The sequence below is a fragment of the Carassius carassius genome, chromosome 8 (genome assembly GCF_963082965.1).
Source record: "Carassius carassius chromosome 8, fCarCar2.1, whole genome shotgun sequence".
In the NCBI taxonomy this organism is placed as follows: Eukaryota; Metazoa; Chordata; class Actinopteri; order Cypriniformes; family Cyprinidae; genus Carassius; species Carassius carassius.
Genome location: NC_081762.1, coordinates 14,714,809 through 14,736,556, shown reverse-complemented (window position 1 = coordinate 14,736,556; position 21,748 = coordinate 14,714,809). Strand labels below are relative to the sequence as shown.

At 36.6% G+C, this 21,748-nt stretch overlaps 1 protein-coding gene across 7 annotated transcripts in view; it reads right to left on the bottom strand.

Moving 5' to 3' along the window:
- Positions 1-21,748, bottom strand: part of LOC132145391 (triple functional domain protein) — a 104,511-nt gene that overhangs the window by 46,929 nt on the left and 35,834 nt on the right. For 6 of the 7 annotated variants that reach the window (XM_059556398.1, XM_059556393.1, XM_059556394.1 and 3 more), the window contains exons 3-5: positions 10,547-10,621; positions 7,296-7,410; positions 5,641-5,833 (exon numbers count right to left, since the gene is read on the bottom strand). In XM_059556398.1, the coding sequence (XP_059412381.1) occupies positions 5,641-5,833; positions 7,296-7,410; positions 10,547-10,621 (383 nt within the window). Of the gene's footprint in view, positions 1-5,640; positions 5,834-6,063; positions 6,382-7,295; positions 7,411-10,546; positions 10,622-21,748 lie in introns of those variants that run through there. The other variant, XM_059556397.1, reaches the window with a different exon arrangement.

Genomic DNA, 21,748 nt, shown 5'->3' with positions numbered 1-21,748 from the left:
AAATCAACCTGATGTTCAATAACTATGTTGTTTTCAACCAATAAGATTCCACGCTGGTCCACATCATCGCACAATAATGTTATCTTTATTATAAGCACAAGCTGCAGTTACACCATCTGCCTCGTTAATGCTCAAGTCGAGTGGATTCTGATTGGCTGCCAATGTTTTTATTGTTCATCAGCTGGATAAAATGGTCACTGTAAGTGAATACTATGATTTATCCATTCCATCATTTGTGTGAATGGGCCTTAATGCAGCAGAAATCTATAAAGTGTTCTATCAGCAGCCTGTTTTTCAGTATTAGCATTGATTAACAAAAATTGTTTTATAAAAAATGACTGCCCTGTTTACATTTTTACATATTTAAACAAATATTACACATTGTAGTACCTTTGTTTCTTTTAAAACAGCAGTTAATCAAGTGCCTCAAGTCTATAAATGACAGTTTCATTACTACATTTAGCTCTATGATAGATATTAATTACAAAAGCTGAGAAAATTACAATGAACGAGTTAAACTTAAACATTTACTCCCATGATGTTCATTCGTGTCTCAAGACTGGTAGGAAAAAAACTGGAATAAACATGGAAGAGGTAGCTTTTATGGCATGTCACTTTTTCACTTCATACCTGGTTGGGAAAACTGGCACAGAAATAGGCTTGAGAAATTGAGTGAATGTTATTTTCATATTATGTATAGCTAATATTTATTAATATTTTGAATTAGCTTTTACAGTTTTAATTTTAGTTTAAGCTTGAGTAATCTTTCATATGCTTTTGTCATTTTTTCTTTATTTTAGTAATATTAGTACTTCAATTTAAGCATTCTATTTTCTATTTTCATTCAATATTTTCAGATTAGATTCGATTTTAGATTTAGTTAAAGGTCCCATGACAAGAAATTTTCACTTTCTGAGGTTTTTTAACATTAATATGAGTTCCCCTAGCCTGTATATGGTCCCCAAGTTTCTAGAAATTCTAATCGGTGTAAATCGAGATTTTGCTATCTTTCTCTGCCTTTGAGAAAATGGAAGCTCAAACGGTCTGATCTTGAATCTCCTCTTTGTGACGTTGTAAGGAGAAATGTTACCTCCCCTTTCTCTGCTTTGCCCGCCCAAATATTTACATACAATTCAGTCGCTATGTCAGCACAGGTGTTACAAACAGACTTTTATGATATGGATTCGACAGAATCGCCACAAACAGTGAGTAACAGTGTTCATTAATGCCTGATCTGTGATCAGTGATTTCTGATGTGTAGAATTATTCAAGTTCACACAGACTTTCTTTGTAAATCGTTTAATACGTTTTATGCATCAGTGAATCAAGTCAGTGACTAAAATATCAACTTTACGTTGTTTCTCTTAGTAGCATGAAACAAATCTGTTATTTAAATTGTGATTTAACTACAGAGAGCGATCAAAGAATGCTCCCGTTATTTTTTTCGGAGCTGTCACACATCGCGAGTATATCTGTACTCTTGCCTAAACTGCGTTTACAATGAATGACGCTGTTAAAAAAAGAAAATAATCCATGTCATGGGACCTTTAACAATATTAATAAGTGTGCTTCCACTCTTCCATTCATTTATTTCTTGATCACATTTAGTTTGTGTGCTCCAAGAGAACTAAAAATAGTGTTCTCCTTTCTACGAATGAATAGATGGGAGGACAGAAAAAATAAAACAAATGTGCACGAGTGGGCTTCATCAAAGCCGTGAAAGAGGAGAGAGCGGAGGTGTGCATCTCTTTTGTGAATTCAAGGTAAATGCCGTCTAAACCTATTCATCAATTCAAGTCCTGCTGTCTTACAGCCATCTGCAGCCCTTGTCAGATATACATCAACATGAGCACGCTGCCTATTAGTCCATTAACTGCAATGATAAGAATGTTAGTTATGGAATGCATTTGCTTTTTTTGCCTTCTGCTCATATTTTGTTGTTCGGTAATTATGAGAAATGTGGCATGTCATGAGCAGTGGGTGAGATGAGAGCTTGCAGCCATTCCTATGACAAATTCCTTGACCCTGCCCACCAGAAACATTTCATCATGTGTTGTGCTTAACACTTGTTTGGACTTACATGGACCATCAGATGTTAGGGAGCGCTTCTGATCCTCCCACTGCAATTCATGCACAATATCACAGTATTGTGAGGGTAGAAAAGCGGCCAAATATGGCAAACTGAGGAATATATGCGACTGACAAGAGCATGCTGACCTGTGATTGGCCAAAGTAAATCTCACTTCCTCCGAGCCTTTCTGATACAACGTTATTTAATATGATCTATTATTTAATTATATTATTATAATTATTCAATTATATACATTTAGTACATTTATACTATAGTTTTTATTAATATTTTTAATACTTCCATTTTGTTAAATTATGTGGTCTTATCAATTAATCTTAAGCTTATTTTATTTCGGTAAGTTAGTAACATGATATTTTGCATCTCAATTTATACATTTAACTAAATTATTTTAATAGTTTTAGCTTTAGTTAATTACAACATCACTTTACTAAACTTTTATTATTTAAGGCATTTAAGGCATTTCCACTGACTTTACGAGGAGTTCACACAGGCAGTGATAAAGTACCTGAAAATTATTCATTTTCAATGAGAGTTAATGATTTTTATGGACAACAATAGCTATTGATGCTGGTGAATCACTTGGTCAACAACTCAACAAAGCTGAGAAAAGTTGACCTTTATGCAAATGAGCAGCAAAGTAATACGGCCAATACCAATGGGAGTAAAGATAGCGTAGCTTGTTCATTAAGTGATGCAGTTAACATGCAAACATAGGGCTGGGCGATATGGAGCAAAAAATATATCTCGATATAGTTTGCTATATCTCGATATACGAAATATATCTCGATATCTTTACAGGAAAAATAACCCGCCAAAAACTACTGCAAAAACAAATATGCCAAATATTACATGTTTAAGGCCCTATGAAATGTATTATTTTCTTTTCACCATATGTTTTATTGTTACCTAATTCTGTGTTTTAGCATGTGTAATTATTTAAAATGCATAAAAACAACTTAATTTGATAAAAAAAAATTCTTAAAATAGCCTTATGAAATGTTTTTCCCCTCTGAAATTCTGTGTATTTACATTTTTCTGGTTATCAAATGAAGGCATAAAACATTCATTTAATTTATCTTTTAATTATTGAAAATTAAGCAAACTTTATTTTTCGGTAAACAAAGGGGATTTACTATTAAAAATAAAACATGGAAGAAATGTTGTGTGATTATTCCTTTAAAAATTATGTTAGTTTCATTTTAATTGTAGTAGTAGTAGTAGGCTATGTACATTCTGCTGAACAATAGTAATAGATTTCTGGCAAATACTTGTCTTTAAACCAAACAGGACTTTTATTTTGACGGGTTGACTAGAATACCTTTACAGTTCTGTGTATGTGATGACCCTAGTTTTACTCAAATTAAACGGTCAAATGCTCATGAAGTGACTCTCAGTGCAGTTCTGGAGAAGTTGTTCATGTGTTCACGTCCTCATTTAGTGAGGCGACAGAAGCAGAAATCACCGCGAGCATCACGCGCGCTTCCGTATGTGTAATGAACAAAGACGTGCTTCTGCTCAATTCATTAACAGAGACATGCAGAACATGCAGGATTCATATTTAAATAGACTTTTCCGGCTTAATATTTACAGATATTAGTCCATATCACGATTTGATAAGAGTGTAATGATCTACTTTTGATTAATTCATTAAAAATTTGACAAATTCCGTGACATTCCACGTTAAACTGTAAATTCCGTTTTTATGACTGGATTCCGCGATTCCGTCTGCGTTTTCTGCATAGCGGAAATCAAAGGGCCCTACAGTAGACATCTGCCTGCTGTTCGTCTGACGCCTTAAAACCGAAGTATCTCCATATAATTGAGCCAGTTGTCCTTTTTTTGAGACTAGTTCTGTAGCCTCCAGGCTGGTTGTGGACACCGCCATGTTCAATGAGACCACACGCGAGGGGAGGGGGAACAAAATCAAGGAGGCGGGGAGTGAGCGAGCGGGGGCGAGCACAGCACAGAGAACGCAAACAAGCAAAGTGGCGGAATCAGAATTAAATATAAACAATATGTCAATATATAGGATATGTCAAAATCCATATTGTGTTTAAAAAATATTGAGATATATTTTAAATATCGAGATATCGCCCACCCCATGCAAACAGAATGTTCAGTATTTAGCAGAAAGAAAATGGAATTACTGTCCAAAACTGTTCGACATCTCAGATTTAACAGCAATAGATCCCATTTGTGATCATATATGTACCAATTAATACTAATAGGCCATCTAGCATAAAGCACTGGAATGAATCACTCTCACAGTGTGAATAAGGCTTTTGAAATCATATTACATAAAAATAAAATTATAATTCCTTGTACTGGAAAGCTTAGATTTCTAGAGTTCTAAATGGCAGCAGCCTCATTAGTTAAAGGTAGCTTCATATTTCTCTTCATATATCTCTTTATATTTCTGTTTTATATACTGTTACAAACACTTTTATCTGGTTCCCTTTATTTTTTCTTCAATATTTCACATGAGAAAATAGAGCAGAACTGATGAAGTGAAGAATTTCCTGTCATTCACATCACAGCAGGACATTGATCTTTTTGGAGTTATGAACATTGCCATAGAAACAAGTCCAAGGATGTGATGCGAAGCTCAGAGCAGAATCTCAGATGTTTTTTGATTTTTTTAATTACGGTGATTCCGACATGACGTGTAACTGTCAGTGATGTCACTGTAACGTACCAGGTCCCGATTGGTCTTTATCACATATTTGCGTAATCATGTTTTATTCATGGTGGCTTGAGAAACTAATTATAATTTGATCTAAAACATTATTCTCCTGCACTGGAAATTTCTGCAGCTGTGACATGAGCGCTCTTTTTTTTCCACATGTGCCCTTTCACTGTCAAACTGAATGCATGCACACACAAAAGCCTCTCGTCCAATAAAAACAAACACCGCTGCACTCAAATAAAAACAAGCATAAAAAAAAGCTTTCCACTCACTCTGTGAGCAAAAAATAAATAAATAAAAAATATCAACACCTTGCAATCGAGACAGCTCAATATATAACAAATGCAGAAAATATGCAGAAAAAGCATTTCTGCTGCATCCACATTGACATTCATCTAGTTAACCCACACACACACACACACACACACACACACACACACAGAACATCAACACCCACACACTCCCACACAACCAGAGCCGCCTTTACATGCTCACACCAACACAGATCAGATGTCACAGACAAATCTGCAGATTATTAATTAATAAGACGAAAAAATGCAGCACAGAAAGGCATTTCACATGACATTTCTGAGGATTGCAGAAATAATCTAAAATATTAGTAATCAACAACCACTGAAATGCCTTTAATTCTTTCTAAATATCATGATGACAACCAAAAGCACAGATTTTAACACTGCTAACACACATCATCACGGTTAACAGAACTATCTAATTATAGCATGCAATAATCAAAAAATAGAAAAAAATGAATATGCAGAGATGGACAGCAAAGCTCTAACGACGTCAACATCTACCCCCAGCAACACAACCCTACAAGTAAGAGATTGAAAGGTGACCGTACCTCAAACTCAAACTTGGAGCTGCCGAAGTTGGTCCTCTGTTTTTGCCAGAAGTTGTCTGGTTTGATGATGAGGGCAACGTGGATGCAGCAGGGAAACGATTCCTGCAGGATCTTCAGCAGAGGCTTGATGGAATCCCATTTGGAGCCACGCATGTCCACGATGACCGTGAAGCCATGTTTGCACACGTCCTCGCTGGATGACAGGAAAAAAAAAAGAGATAGAGAACAAAATATGAGTTTTAACCCTTTTTGCATTACATAATATATGGGGCATCCTCCTAGCTAAGAAACGAAAGCAACCGCAACTGCAACTGCAACTGGAGGAACTAAAAATAAAGGGAAAAAATGATTTTCCTGATCAAAAAAAAAAAAAATCAATGCACATATAAAAGAGCAGATGGAGGGATGCATGGCAGAGCTTACCCATTAAGCACAGCTGCAAATTTCTATTAAATGAGCTGCTTTCAGAGAGCTGATGGCCTTCAGTATCCAATCTGTCAGCATTCTACCTGTCTTAAAAGACATAAGCTGCGCAGCTGACCGACTGCATCAGTCCGTTACTCTGAAATCCAGAGTGTCTCTCACACAGCTGTCAGTCAAACATCTGCCTTTCCGATTTCACCTCAGAAAGTGTCTGATCGAAGAGCTCTCAGTAATGACGAGCTGTAGATGAACACACAGCCTTGTGCGAATGCGACACGGTTTCTTTCTCTCTCTCTCTCTCTCTCTCCCTGTCTTGCTCACTGGTTCACTCGCCCTCCCATTTTTTTCCTGCACACTCGCTTGCTCTCCATCTCTAAAGATGACTGCTCCTGCTCTCTCTCTCTTTACCATGATACATCTCTTCCCATCTTTCTGTGTGTTTCTCTTTTTTCTCTCTAGGGGATTTGCTTTGTAACAGTAGATCTCTCTCTCTGGTGTGACTGTGTGGGTGCAGGGGACAGAGTTTGTGAGCGAGGATGATGAGGAGGAGGAAGATCTGTTGGCAGTGGCTGAACTGTGGCAGGTTCTTGATCGTGCCCACGCTGCCTTTCCCACCAACCACTCTTCCCATCGCGTCCCCTCTTGCGTTTCTCTCATATCTATAAATCTCTCGCTTTCTATTCCCCTCCCTTCTGTTAAAGTATAGAGCGATTACTGGCTGAGGAATATGTTTTATTAAATATGACGAATATGATGATAAACCATCCAGTCATGCTGCTCTCAGACATTAAATCCATTCTGAGTAGAGAAAGGAGTAAAACAGAAGCAAAACGCTATATGGGCGTTTCCTCAACAACTTTAGTATCTGCCTGCTAACATCACATGATTGTCATTTTTGTTCATTGTTATATCACATTCATCATTCGTTCTGTGGTGGAGATGACATTTTGAACATTTTTGGATTCCTATATCTTGTCATGTATAATTTCATAGCTAGCATTTTATTCTAAAGGCACTGAAGGCTCCATAAAAAACCATGTTTATAGAGCACGACTGCTCTGCAGAGAGATTTAGAGGAACTAATGAGTCTGAACGGATAGTGAAAGAAAAGCAGTCAACAATGCCCAGCAGGTGCATCCTGGGATGTTTTTTTTAAAACATCCTGAAGGAGTTCATGTGCTCCTGGTGGGCAGAGCTCGTTTTAGCTGAGAAGCGAGTGAGTGTGTCAATACCTAGGGATGCCGGCGAGGTAGGCGATGAGTCTGCGGAGATCCTCGTGTCGTATTCGGTCATGGTTGGTTCGTGATGGGAATGTTAAAACTGGACCGCCACGTTTGTCCCTGCCCCCTGGAGAAATAACAATGCAGGAGTGATAAAGAGGGTCAACAGAAAGGGAAAGACATTAAATCAGCTGATAAAAACTGAAATAGACTTTAAAATGCCTCTTATATCCCATAATCCCAACATCAAATACTCTGTATTTGGTGCACATTTACCTGTCACTTGGGTAATTTGGTATTTAATGTCTTTATCAGGCTATACTCAGAGTAGACGGCATACAAAACAGCATATGGCACAAACTAATCTAAAAGGGCAGGAACTACAGTTCATTCAATATGTTGTAGAGACTTGTTTTCATGCCAAATTAATTCTACTCTGACTGAAGCCTATAATCTTAAAAAAAAAAAAAAAGGACCATGGATGAAAAACACTAGAGCTGTAAAAAGCAGCACATTGCTGGACTGGAGCTGTTGTTGACAGTATCAGGCAGTCACTCATTATTGAAATAATCTCGTTACCATTAAATCAAGTCAATGTTTTTCAGCGCAGTGTCTTTCTTTAGGTAATACTGAATGACAGCATAGACTGTTTTTCGGGGTAACTGTGAGATAATTTAAGATGAGACCCTGTTACATGATTTGATATCATGACTGTAAATCTCTCTGAATGACTCGGCTGCTGTTCACTTTTCAAGTGTTTAGATACTTGAAATGAGTCTCTCTGAAAGAACTTTTTAGTGTCTGGGAAAAATGTTCAGTTTATAAGTGTAAAATGTTCAGTTTATAAGTAAAATGGACTGAATAAGTCTAAATTTAAGTTCAGAAATCTGTACATTTATGTACTATTTAATTTTATCCAAACGAGTCAAGATCAGTGGGCCAGGGTGGTCAAGTAGTCACCCAACATCTAGTCTCAGCCTCAGACGTCACGCCCACGGAACATTGGCTATACGTCTGATGCATATGGAACACAAAAGTGGAAACACTTCTGGAGTGTCAAAGTCGTCACTGGATTGGTTGAATTATACAGGATTTCGGTGAGACATTTGTGTCGCGTTCTTTAATGTTCCACCTGGAAACAAAAATGCTGTGGCGCCAAACCCCCTCATGAAAGAAGAAAGCTGTTGAGTTTACAACTGTGACGACGAGCGCTTTTCAGGATCAGCTAAATGCTGTATATTCAAAAGTATGTCAAATATTTAATGTTCGCTGCATAGAATCTTTAAAATATTGTCCAAGAGTTTTACACACATTTCCACACCCCGAAACGTGACGCTGAACGAAACGAACTGTGATTGGTTTATTTGACATGTCGGTCAAACAGCCTCATGGGCGGGCCTTGGCCAATGAAAACTGCCATGGATTCCAGACCTTCAGCTGTCTACCTGAAGGTCTGGCTATGCAAGACTACCCAACTTCCAACAACTAGTGAGGCTGACTAGCTTACCTAGATTTGTTTTTGAAAAAGGGACGTGACATTCAGGCAAGTATGGTGACCCATACTCAGAATTCCTTCTCTGCATTTAACCTATCCAAAGTGCACACACACCGAGCAGTGAACACACACACACACACACACTGTGAACACACACCCGGAGCAGTGAGCAGCCATTTATGCTGTGGTGCCCGGGGGGGCAGTTGGGGGTTCGATGCCTTGCTCAAGGGCACCTCAGTTGTGGTATTGCCGACCCGAGATTCGAACCCACAACCCTAGGGTTAGGAGTCAAACTCTCTAACCACTAGGCTAATAAATGTAATTTCTAATAAATACTGTCATCATTTAACTCATGCTCGCATCATTTCAAACCTTTTTTTTTTCTTCTGTGGAAAACAAGAGAAGATTTTTTTAAATAGTTTTTGACCATATAATGTCAATAAGTCAATGAGTTCCAAAACAACACCGTACTTTCAATCCCATTTAAATTATTATTTTACACAAAATGTTCAGTTTTAGGTGAAATATGCCTTTAAAAATATAACATCAATAGTAAAGATAATGTAGACCTGCATAAATCAACTTTAACCAATAACAATTTCTAAATAAATAAATAAATAAAAAGCATGTAATTGCATGCTTATGCAGAAATCGCTGTGTGTTCACACTTGGGGCTCTACAGATTCAGTTCCTATGCTTAGTCCTTTATTTAAGCACACTTTCATGCCTGTTGATTGTGCTTGTTGTTGTATCATGGGACATGTTTGTGACGGTTACTCATCCCTATGGAGACGTAGCCTTTGTTTCAGAGTCATTTTAGTGCTGGTCTGTTAGTCGTATGACTAAAAGAGCCAAACAGAAGCTCAGAGACCAAGAGAGAAGGAGAGCATTTTACAGTCTAAATCAAATTATGGCCTGTGTCAGGCCACAATGACACACAAACTAAAAATATTTTGAGAAGTTACAGTAATATTCAGTAAAAGTTATTTTGGGTCAAAAACACGTTGTCTTGTTATTGTGATCAAGGGTGGTTATAATTGACATAAACCTGCAACAACTAAAAACTTAACTCAAATAAAATAAGTATTTAAATTTAAAGACTAGAACTGCTTAAACTAAAATAGTTATAAATTGAAGAATAGAAATATTTAAAACAAAAACTAATACAAATGACAAGAGCACATAACAAAATTACAAGCTTTTACAAAATGATAAACTTAAAATTAAAACTAAAAATCAATTTATGAATTCATCAATTTTGAATTTTGATTTTTAACAAAATCAAAGCCAATTCAAAATATTAATAAATACTACAATAATAAGTCAGTAATATTAAAATAACTCTATAATGCGATTTTAAATTTCCAGTTCAGGTAATTTCCTGATCCTATGGAAGCCTTTTTAAAAACAAATAAAATAAAAGTTAAAAAAAATAAAGTGACTTTATTTCTTGGGAATTGCAGCTTTATACACTTATACACCTTTATACAATGTGACTGACCATTTTTTTTCCTCTCTTTTTTTATCTTTAGTTTAAGATGGAATCTGGCTTCCATACCATCCTGTTGGATTATTCTTGTGTACAGGTATGACATTTTCTTTCATTTTTCAAACTAAAACAATGCTTTTCTGTTCTGGAAATACTGAAGATACACGCTCTTGTTGACCATATGTAGAGCACTTCCTTCTGAGAAAGTATGTTATGACCACTAGACATATAAAAGACACATAGTTATAGCAACAATAGCACTAAAAATCAACAACACACCTGACAAGAAGGCCACTTTTTCCTTTAGAATGGGCAAAACTTCCACTGCCTTCATCTCTTCATTCCTACGTAATCCTGAAAAACAAAATGACAGAACAGAATTTAGAATCCATGCAAGCAGATCATCATCAGAGCCTTGGTCTAGCGGTTAGCATTCTGTGCATGCTCTGTTTTCTTGAGTTAGCTATAGTGCTCAAATGGGAAATTTGAGTTTGCATCTGGTGCATTTAAGGCCCATGAATATCAATTTCACATTCTCAATCCAGAAACATCATCGTTTGTTCTTCTGTTCTTGGCATGAGCAGATACCACCTCGAGCACTGGACCTCGTTCAAGCTCTTTGCATGAGATCAGCAGCAACCTGGATGAAGCATCATCACTTCTGTTCATTTGTTTTTATGATTCACAGGTTTGAGTTGACTAAGTTTTTATGAGTCTGTGCCAAAGCTGAGTTAGTCATGCATAGCCAGCAGACTGACTTTGGTCTCTCGGAGCACCTAGACTCACAATCATGAAAACATAACCTTGCTTGGATTACATAATTTACCTTTTTCCTCTCATTTCTTTCCTGGATTATCTGAAAGAAATCATTTAAATAATTTAAGAAATAATATGGTATTAGTTCATGATTTCAGAGCAGGACAAATGCTGGAAGAATCGGGTTTGGCACAATACTTGATAGTAAAGCATTACGGACGTTAGGGTTAGGCCAATAGACGATGCCATCGTCCACTGCCTATGGCTGACACCCGCCGCATCCCAGTTCCATGTTCAGAAAGGAAACGAAGTGTACTACAGAAATCTTAAAGGGAATAAATAGCCTACGGGATGGGAGGATAAAAAAAAATAAAATACTTTTTTTCGCAATTATATCGTTGGGTGAATTTAGGCGACTGTATATAAATTGCAGACATCAGGAAGCCGCTTTTTAAAACCGGTTTCGATTGGGTGCTCTCATTTTACTTTCACTTTCGAGAGTCGCGATCACAAGGACTTTATACTATGAAGCGGTAATACTTCCCAAACATTTGACAAGATTAGATGTTTGTCATTGGTGCTCAGGATCGGCAAATCATTCGCCATCGTCCTATCAGACATTTCTCCATACTCTGTGTATGTGGTAAGTGAGCTTTCATGTATTGTAATGCAACATGTTACTGCTAGCAAGCGACTAACCTTTTAGTGGCTCTGTAGAACACGTTGTTTCCTGCTTTGAGCACACCCCTAACCCTTAATCTATCATATGGCTACAAAAGTAACAGAACACAAAGCATGAGTTGCGTGGACCACTTTAATGATGCATTTAAAGTCCCTAGTCCCAATAAACATTCATTGTATGGAATACAGCAGCTCAGACATTCTGCTAAAAATCTCATACAGGATTATATATAGTTATAGCTGAACTTCAAGTTGTAATGTTATATATAACAATTAACATTAATATTATTCATGATATTTTTATACATAAACATTAGGTAATTTATTATTTATAATATACATACTGTACAAGTTAACGTATCAAGTCACAACAGAAAATATAACAATTGTTGGAATAATGTTTAAATAAAACAATGTAAAAAAAGGTGTGAAATGAATAATGTAATGTAAAAAAAAAGTAAATAATTATATATTTAATTGTATTCAAATTTTAAAAATCATAATACATATTATTATTATTATTATTAAATACTTTAGGAATAAAACAACTGGAATTGGAAAATTTGCTAGGAAAAGGTCATTTTAAGCAGCGTTCTCCAGGACTGAACAGTAAAGATAAACTGGACAGAATTTTCAGTTATAGTTAAATGTGGAGGCTGGGAGAATTACACACAGTGTTGCCTGACAGAAGGGCTGAGGTTTCTGTAACCGTTTGGTTTTCTCTAAACCCCACTGAGCACCAGAGAAGACCAGGGTTTAGGTTCTCTTCTGTGTCTTGATATCTGTTTGCATGCATGAGTGTGTGAGAGAACCCACATTATTCCCTCAGAGTCTGAGAGAGACAGTTCGTGGCACAGTAGGGCAAATGAGGTTCTCACTTCTACAGCTGGATGATGTAATGGGGTGTGTGTGTGTGTGTGTGTGTGTGTGTGTGTGTGTGTGTGTGTGTGTGTGTGTGTGTGTGTGTGTGTGTGTGTGTAAGTGAGCTCCACAGCAGTTGAACAGGAGAGGGAGAAGCACATTTAATAAAGGCTCACAATATGACTCCAATGACTGACGTGACAGTCATCTGAACACAGATGCGCTTCTCTTGTAGTCTATAGAAACAAACACACACACACACACACACACACACACACACACACGCACGCACGCGCACGCACGCACACACACACACTAAATGAAACCATTTTATACTTATACTTATATCATATAGAACCCACATTCTAAAATCCTAAAATATTTTTCAACAAAGAATAAAATTGAAATTTAATTTAATAATAGTAATAAAAATAATACATTTATACAAATTCTAAAATCCTATACATACATAATTTTTAGAATAAAAATATTTTTTACTATAATATCAATACTAATTTATAATAATAAACTATTATTATTATTTTATTTGTTATATTTTGTTATTATACTAAGCTCATTATTTTAGTGAATAAAGTTATTACAGTTTGTTTTTTGTTTTTTTAATGAGAACACTCCTGGATGTCTGTCAGATTTAAACAGCGTCTAGATTAAACTACAGCTAACACACACACAAGGTTACAACCTGTGTAAAACTAATCATTCTATGTTAAAATTGGGGTTTCCGTAGGGCTAAAATTTCATTTATCGTAAAGATTTGAAATTACTAACTTCCTCACCAATGACAGAAGACAAAGAAATGACCGCCATCTCACATCTGAAGTGCCTCATGCAGGAGATGACCGTTCCCGACATATCATCTCACTACAATGAATCCAATTACACAGCCGTGCCGCTGTCCTTCGAGCTATACATGCAGGGTAACTGGATATTTCACTAACATTTTAAATCCATAATTTCAGCATCCAAACCACCGAAATATAACAAACCACTTCAGCAAATAGAGACATTACGCTTGGAGAAAATCAGACAGCTATTCTTTTCCCAGAGCTGGAAGAGCTCTAAATGTGGTTGGGAATTCACAGTCTGTGGAAAAAGAACTAAGGAATCTGGGGAAAAAATAACATGAGCAGTTTTTCAGAGGAGAAACTTCAAAAGGGCACTGTGGTACCAACAATCTGTTCTTTAGTGACAGGAAGGTGAATTGTGGAAGAGTTTTAAGGTCACTCAAAACAAATGACTAAAAAGGAGAAAGACTGCATACAGCCACTGAATCTATCTGTATCAGCGCATCAGTAGGTTCCTCCAAGCCTAACTTTTCTCTCTCTCACAGATGATTAGGGCTTATCATGGCTTATTAGGTATCAGAAAGGAACAGACAACTAAAAGAACTCGCTATTTCCAGGTAATAGGTTCCTGAACTTCCCGATATTGTAGTAGTAATGACCCGAGATGATAACAGTAACTTCAGACAATATGAAACTGGCATCGCTTCACGTACACCGGCAACAGATGGCAGCAGAGTGGCCACACTGAGCTGAACTACAGTGACGGGTGAACAAGAGAGACAATGAGCACATTTACATAACTGACAAACATTAGCTTATTAAAATAACCAGGTTTCCCCGTTCACATACACATCAGTAACCTGACAATGCAAGTATGCTGTGTAACAGGACTACGGTACTAATAAATCAGGTTATTTCCCTTTAGTGACATCAAAATGTAATAATTTGTGTATCTGACTTAGAGTATTCCATATGTTTGTCAGCTGTGATGTTAAATAAAGCTTGCAAAATGTCAAACTTACAGCTCATATTATCCTCTCACGCAGTTATAAATGCAGCGTTTTGACTGAACCACTTCTGCTTTTGGTTTAAGTCTTTGTATCTTTACAGATCTTCTTTATGCACCAAGAGCTTGTAAGACCCCAAAGAGAAAAGAAAAAATGTAAATTGCATCATATAACCCCTTATATAAATATTTTGTCATTTTATATTACTGTTTTATTGTTGTTGTGCTTTTTAATTAAGAATAACTATGAATCCATCTTTTGTTTTAGTCTTGAAAAGGAAAGGGTGTGTAGATGTAAGCAAATCAGTGACATCAAGATAGCAAATAAAAAAGTGAAAGCATCTGAAGCCGGCTTATAACATAGCAAAAGAGAAACTCCCCTTCACAAAATTCAAATTACTAATACTACTACTGGTGACAAAGAACGGGATGAATGTTAACCACTTTTGTTTCCATACAACTATTAACTATGCTAAAAGTTCATCAGCATGCATTGAATAATCCTTTGTAGAAAAAAAATAAAAATAAATACTAATAAAAATATGTGCTCATGCGACCAGCTGAGAAAGTAAGTCGCAAAACAGCGACCAGTGGGAAGAATGTGTCTGAAGGCCTTATTTATATATATTAACTTATATAACTATATATAACTAACTTATTTTTTATTCGTTTTCTCTTACCGTTTTACAGTATAATTTAAAATCAGGGGTCAGTAAAGATTCTTTGTTCAAATTAGGCTTCATTCAGAAAGGTTGGAAATTATTACTTTGTTATAATATTAATAATAATAATAATAATAATAACAATAATAATAAATGTTTCTTGCACACCAAACAGCATATTATAATAATTTCTGAAAGATCATGTGACAGTAAAGACTGCTGAAATTTCAGCTTTGCCATCACAGGAATAAATTACATTTAAAAAATATATATTTAAACAGAAACTTTTTGTTAAATCTTAGTAATATTTCACAGCATTACAGTTTTTATTGGATTTTTTTGTCAAAAACAAAAAATTGACCCCAAAAAGTAAAGCATGAATTTATATACAATAATTATAAAATAATGATAATTATCTTCTAATGTTTATTACGACAATGAGAATTTGTGTCAAATATGCCTGACTGCATGAAAATGTCAAAAAGCTAAATTACCCAAATAATAGCTTTATTTTAAAACGCAATTTCTTACAACTCTTACAATTTCTTATTTTAGATCTGGAGTGAAATGTGGACATGTTTGTGAAATTCACACAAACATCAGTTAGATATGTGACCATGGACCAAAAAAAAAACAGTGTTACATGTAAAATTTTCGAAATTTAGATTTATACATCATCTGAAAGCTGAATAAATACAATTTCCATTGATGTATGGTTTATTAGGATCTGACAGTATTTGGCTGAGATACATCTATTTGAAAATCTGTAATCTAGGGTGAAAAAAAATCTAAATACTGAGAAAATCACCTTTAAAGTTGTCCAAATGAATTCTTATGAATGCTTATTACTAATCAAAAATTGAGTTTTGATACATTTACAGTAGGAAATTTACTAAATGTATTCATAGAACAATCATACGAGGCTGCAGATTACTCTCAAATTTCCCCTCCCCCATCACACTTTCTCACTATGGGCAGCTAGACTGAAGCAAACAAGGGTCAAAGGTTAAACGAGTATGTGCCTGTGTGTGTAGCAGCCGCTAATCGCATCACTCATTCCAGCGGCCACATTACGGAGCACATTAATAAACCCCCGTTCCACATCAGCCTCACACGTCCACTCATTCGCTCATTTCCGACTGGTCCTGCTGCTGAATGAACAGAAGACAAATGAATCCTGAACAATACAGCGGCTATAATGTACTGAGTTGATATTAAACGGCCTGCTACAGATTCAATTCCTATTTTGCATCTATTCATTTGGGAATAATACATTTGGGCCTGTTGCAGTGCATAACATCCATCACTGAACAAATTTTAAGAATCAATACTGGATTAAAATGAGATTGCTTTTAAATCATTAAATAGTTTTGCTTGATGCTAACCTTAAACCACAAACTATATGACCTGTATTCATGTATAAAGCAGACGGTTATAGGCACCCGAGCATGTTTTATATTTCCACCCTGTAGCTTGTAACCTCACAACAGTGGGGTCAGATCAAATCACTTCAGCGCAGTACACCTGGCTTCTTATTGGGGTGTAGCTTGAGTCTGAATCTCAGCAATTAGCCTATTAACCTGAGATGCTCCAGAGGATTGAGATATCAAGGAGACTACCCATGTGACCTGACCCATCACCCTGTGAACAGCTGCAGAACCGGGTTAACACTTGAGTTCACAGAGCTCAAGCTCTTCTCATTGGCCCAGTCATGTTGACACTGTTAACCTCATGAAGGTACCATGTTACCAAACAGGTTAAAATTAACTGCACAGGAGTGAAGTGTACTTACAGTTGACAAACTGAATGAAAAGGTCACATCAGCTTGCTGCATTACAGTCAATGCTGTGCATGAAGCGTGAAGGTAGAGTCTGTTAGCGTGAACACAAAGCCTGTTTTTCCTATACTGTAATGCGATCAAGGGTGAGGAGTTCTTCCAGGACAGTGAAGCACAGAAGACTGGGAAAAGAGAAAATCCCACATCACAGTATGTGGAGCGCAGGACCAGCTCAAAGTTCACGACACTGACTGAGACACACACATTCACTCAGACTGAACAGTAGAGTATAATAGCACTTGAGTACAAAAAAGATACAAAAGTTCTTTTAAAATTGTAAAATAGTTTTTACTGTATCACATAAATACATACTTAAGGCCATAGTATACTTCATTTTTGTACCCTAACAAATTGAAAGTGCATCTGTCACCTGCACTTAAAAAGTCACGTACTACAAATACTAATCTTAAGAATATATACAAGAGTATATGCTCTAATTTCGACACCTCAGGCATATATATAATATATATATGCCTGAGGTGTCGAAATTAGAGTGTTAATGAGGGCGAATAATTTTTTTTGGCCACCCCACTCACAACTGCTGCTTTTGACGTTTTTTCTCTTGACAAGAAGTGCGTTTATTCAGTCACAGAACAACTGAGAATGGGAGACGTTTCAGACATGCTCCACTTCACTTCAGTGCCAGTCGAAAGTCAAACGAGTGCGGAAATGGTACAGTGTTCGCAGCGTGTGCTCTTCAATTGCACGCACAATTCAAGGTGCCATTGCGCTCTGTAGCCTGTATCCTGTATACTTTCATATCAAAGCACGAAATGAACTAGCATATTTTTCGGACTATAAGTAGCATCAGTCCAAAAATACGTCATGACGAGGGAAAAAACATATACAAGTCGCACTGGACTATAAGTCGCGTTTAATTAGAACCAAGAACCAATAGAAAACATTACAGTCTACAGCCGCGAGAGGGCGCTCTATGCTGCACAATGCTCCTGTAGCCTACCACTGAAAACAACTGAAAACTGTTAACTGAAATATTAACTTCATTTATATAAAAAAATCCAAGACCAAGCTAACGGTACACAATAGTGCACAGAACAACAGAACAACAGGCTCAATAGGTGCCCGGTATGTTGACATAACACATTAACAGTTACAGGAGCACTGAGCAGCATAGAGCGCCCTCTCGCTGTTTTCTTTTGGTTAATTTCTCTTGGTTCATGTCAAATTAATTTTGATAAATAAGTCGCACCTGACTGTAAGTTGCAGGACCAGCCAACCTATGCCTTAAACTGTGCATGCATGTAATAAGTTTTATATGTGCCCCTTTTAAGAACATGTTTCTGAAATAGTTTTCAAAACTGTCCTGGAGCATCCCAGCATTCTCTCACTCATCTAAAACACCCGATTCAACTTGTCAGATCATTAATAGAGAATTTAAGACCTGAAGTGGGTCAGAAAAGGTAAAGAGTTGAGAGAAAATATGATGCACGTCAGATCCACGTTATGTTCAGCAGTTAGCTCTTAAAGAAATAGCAGCCAAAACAACCTAATTACCAGCTGCTGTGATGTCTTTTAATCAAAGGACAAAGGGGGGGAAAAAAAGAGGAAACAATAACTTTTACAGCTTTTAGGATTCATCTATATTTAATTTAGAATTTAGTGTTTGATAACTTCAATTAAAATGTTTGTATATTTCTTCTGAAGGGCACAGAAAAATATTACATTTATTATAATGGGTTTATGTGAAGATTATTTTAAGTTAAGTTAAATTAGAAGTTATTTTTTAAAGTCTAATAAATGTTAAAATTGATAGTTGTCAATTATACTGTAATGTTGAATGGCTATAGTCAATGTTTAAATATTGGGTGGGGGGAGGGGGGTTTATTGAGAAATCCGTATTGGAATCACTGATACTGGCCTTCAGTCATAAAAAAAGATGCCATTAAACAAACAAAAAAATTGTTTATACATTAATTTGAAGATCAAATGTGAAATTATTTTAATATAAAAGTATATTTAAAAACTTTAATGTTAGGTGGGATTAATCGTGATTAATTTCAGAAAATTGTGCGATTAATTAGTTAAAGTTTTTTATTCAATTGAAAGCAGATATTTATACATATATTTATTTATTTCAAACCTTTGACCACTTTAGCATTATACTTGATTGTTTCTATGTTGTCTGTTTTTGGTCTGCCTAAATTTAGTTAGGACCACCATAGAGGTCCAATGTGGTGCCCTGTTCTCTCCACTTCAACAGAGCAACAGAAACAGAGGGGAGTTGCACCCTCAAGACACAGCCTTTCTATTTCTGTCCTCCCTCTCCATCAGTCTGTCTGTCCTTTTTTCTCTCCTCTCCTTTTCCATAGACAGTCTGCACATCACACACCTTTCCAATCTCAATTTTTTCTACTTGTGATGTATGAAGTTTCTATTCTCTATATACAGCAAGCTGAGAATAAAAGGCAAGCATTGTGTTATTCCTGCACTGTGTGTGCTATGGACATAAATAATACCTCAAATCATAGAGCTTGATGATTACTTTTCTCAGCAAAACCAAAAAAAAGATTTTAGTTTTGTTATCTGACCACTAAAACCCCATGCAAAGGTCATTGGAAATGCAAGTGTAGGAACATCCAATCCAGCTTCCTCCTCTTAGGAGCACAGCCACAAACACTGACACATATGTGCACATTTAGGAACAAAACATCAGACAACACTTCACTGATCCAGATAAGATGTGTTTGATTAGGGACACAACCAAAATGTGGCCAGGAACAGGATGGGAACCAACAAAGTAGTTGGTTGCTGGATGACTAGTTGAAAAAGGAGATGACAGCTTCTCTCCCTCCATAGTGAGGTTAGAACAACCAAAGGGGATATTTAGATGAGAGAGAGAGAGAGAGAGAGAGAGAGAGAGAGAGAAATGAGGATAAAAATAAAGATCCCAGCAGTTAAAATCACAGCAGGTCTACAGACAATTATACTGTACACACACATCAGGAGAGCAACCTCAATGCGGAGGAGTAAAGCTGCCATTATTCTTCATCAATCACAATCATTTGTCCATAAATGGTCCCTATATAGTTTATATAATTACAAGCAAAGAGTTTAACATTTTTTGTTTCCCTACACCCTGCAAAACAACTCACAACCATTCTACAACTCAACAAAAACAGCTAGTCATTCTGCTAGGCTAATAACATGAGCAGTTTTAACCAAGTCACAGCCCTTATTTCACCAATGGAGGGTGTTATCCACAGATGGTGGGTTGGTATCAGATGTGCCCATGAGCTTCAAAGCTTTACCTGGCAGCTGAATCAGCGTGTTGCCCGTCTGTGCGTACTGCCACCTGTGGTTGTCCAAAAGTGACGCCACATTCCCATTCCACCAGCTGGACAGCGAATCCGTATCCTCAACACCACCACAGTGCAGGTACATGACTACAACGTCTGCCACTTCCAACTAAAAACTCACTGGGATTCCTGAACGGGTCGTGTAGAGCATGACAAGCATGAAACGTTCACCTCGATATTCCTCATGGTGTAGTTAGTGATAGTTTTGCTCTGCGTGAAGAGCTAGCATATGTAAGCCCCTTCTAACTCTCTCGTCTGTCTTCTCTCTCGGATTTAGAGGAGAATAGGCTTTGTCCAGGATTGTTGCTATTCTTAATACTCAACAAAGTGAGTTTGAACTCCAAGGGGCCGTCGCATCCCAACAAGATAATTTAGCATTTTTCAACCACAGCTGGCTTTCCTCCAGCCTAAAAACACAAAAATCAATAAGCGCTCAAGTTACTCCAATGGATACGCATTTGAAGCATTGCTTTCTGATTCACAAACTATTCATGGTTTAGAATAAAAAAAATAAAAACAAGAAGAGGAAACAAAGTAAGGTCAAAACAAATCTGCAATGTATTGTGAAATGAATAAAGAAATCGCAGAATCTGTCGATGGAGCAGAAATGACTGGCCGCACTGGAGGATTACGCAGAAGCTGCTTAGAAAGTGTTTAGCTTGAGTCTCGCCTCAGGCCTCCTCCCTAAAGCCTGCCCACAATGGACAACAGAAGGCCATTAGAAATAAAGAGACCCACACTACTGGACAGTGAAAACGGTCTTCATGTGTGACATTTGGCTAATTAAACTGGAAGTATAACAACCCATTAGTTGCACAAAAAAAAAAAGTTACAGGATTCAGGGTTAAACAGCAAAACTATTATTCTTGCCAATAACGATAAGCCTGATATGGACAATATGGAAATATTACAATTATATTATAAATATTTCATAATATTTATTAAAAAAATGTTGTCTTAATAAATTAAAACAAAAATATGTTTTAAATGGGACAAGAGAATTCAGGCATCACAATATACTGTTAAAAAAAGGCATGATGAATGAATCATCGTGTTGATACTGAGATGTAAAGGGTGTTGTCTAGCTATGAAATTAAATAGAGGAAGTAGAGAAAGCGAGTGTGAATTCAAGAACAGCCCGTTCCTCTTTCAGTATAAAATGCAGAAAAAACACACACACACACACACACACACACACCTGAGTGACAAGGTGACAAAAAGAGTCGAAGTTCTTAAAAGCCATTTAAATAAAGAAAGCAAAAAAGAAACAAAGAAAGAAATGCAATGCATGTTTGCATGGCATTTTACAGGGCTTCTATTAGGAAGCTCATTGAGCCCCGCTGCTGAGCATAATAAGACACCTGAACAGAATCATCAGTATGAAGAAACAAAACAGAGGAACAATATAGGACTTGGATTTCATTCATGTTTCTTCTTGTTGAACAAACACATCAGGTTTTCCATGTCTACTTCTATTTAATTAAAACACCCAACAGGCTCTTGCAACACAATTAAATCTTTCAGACGTGAATTTAAAGAGCTGAGATGAGTTTAG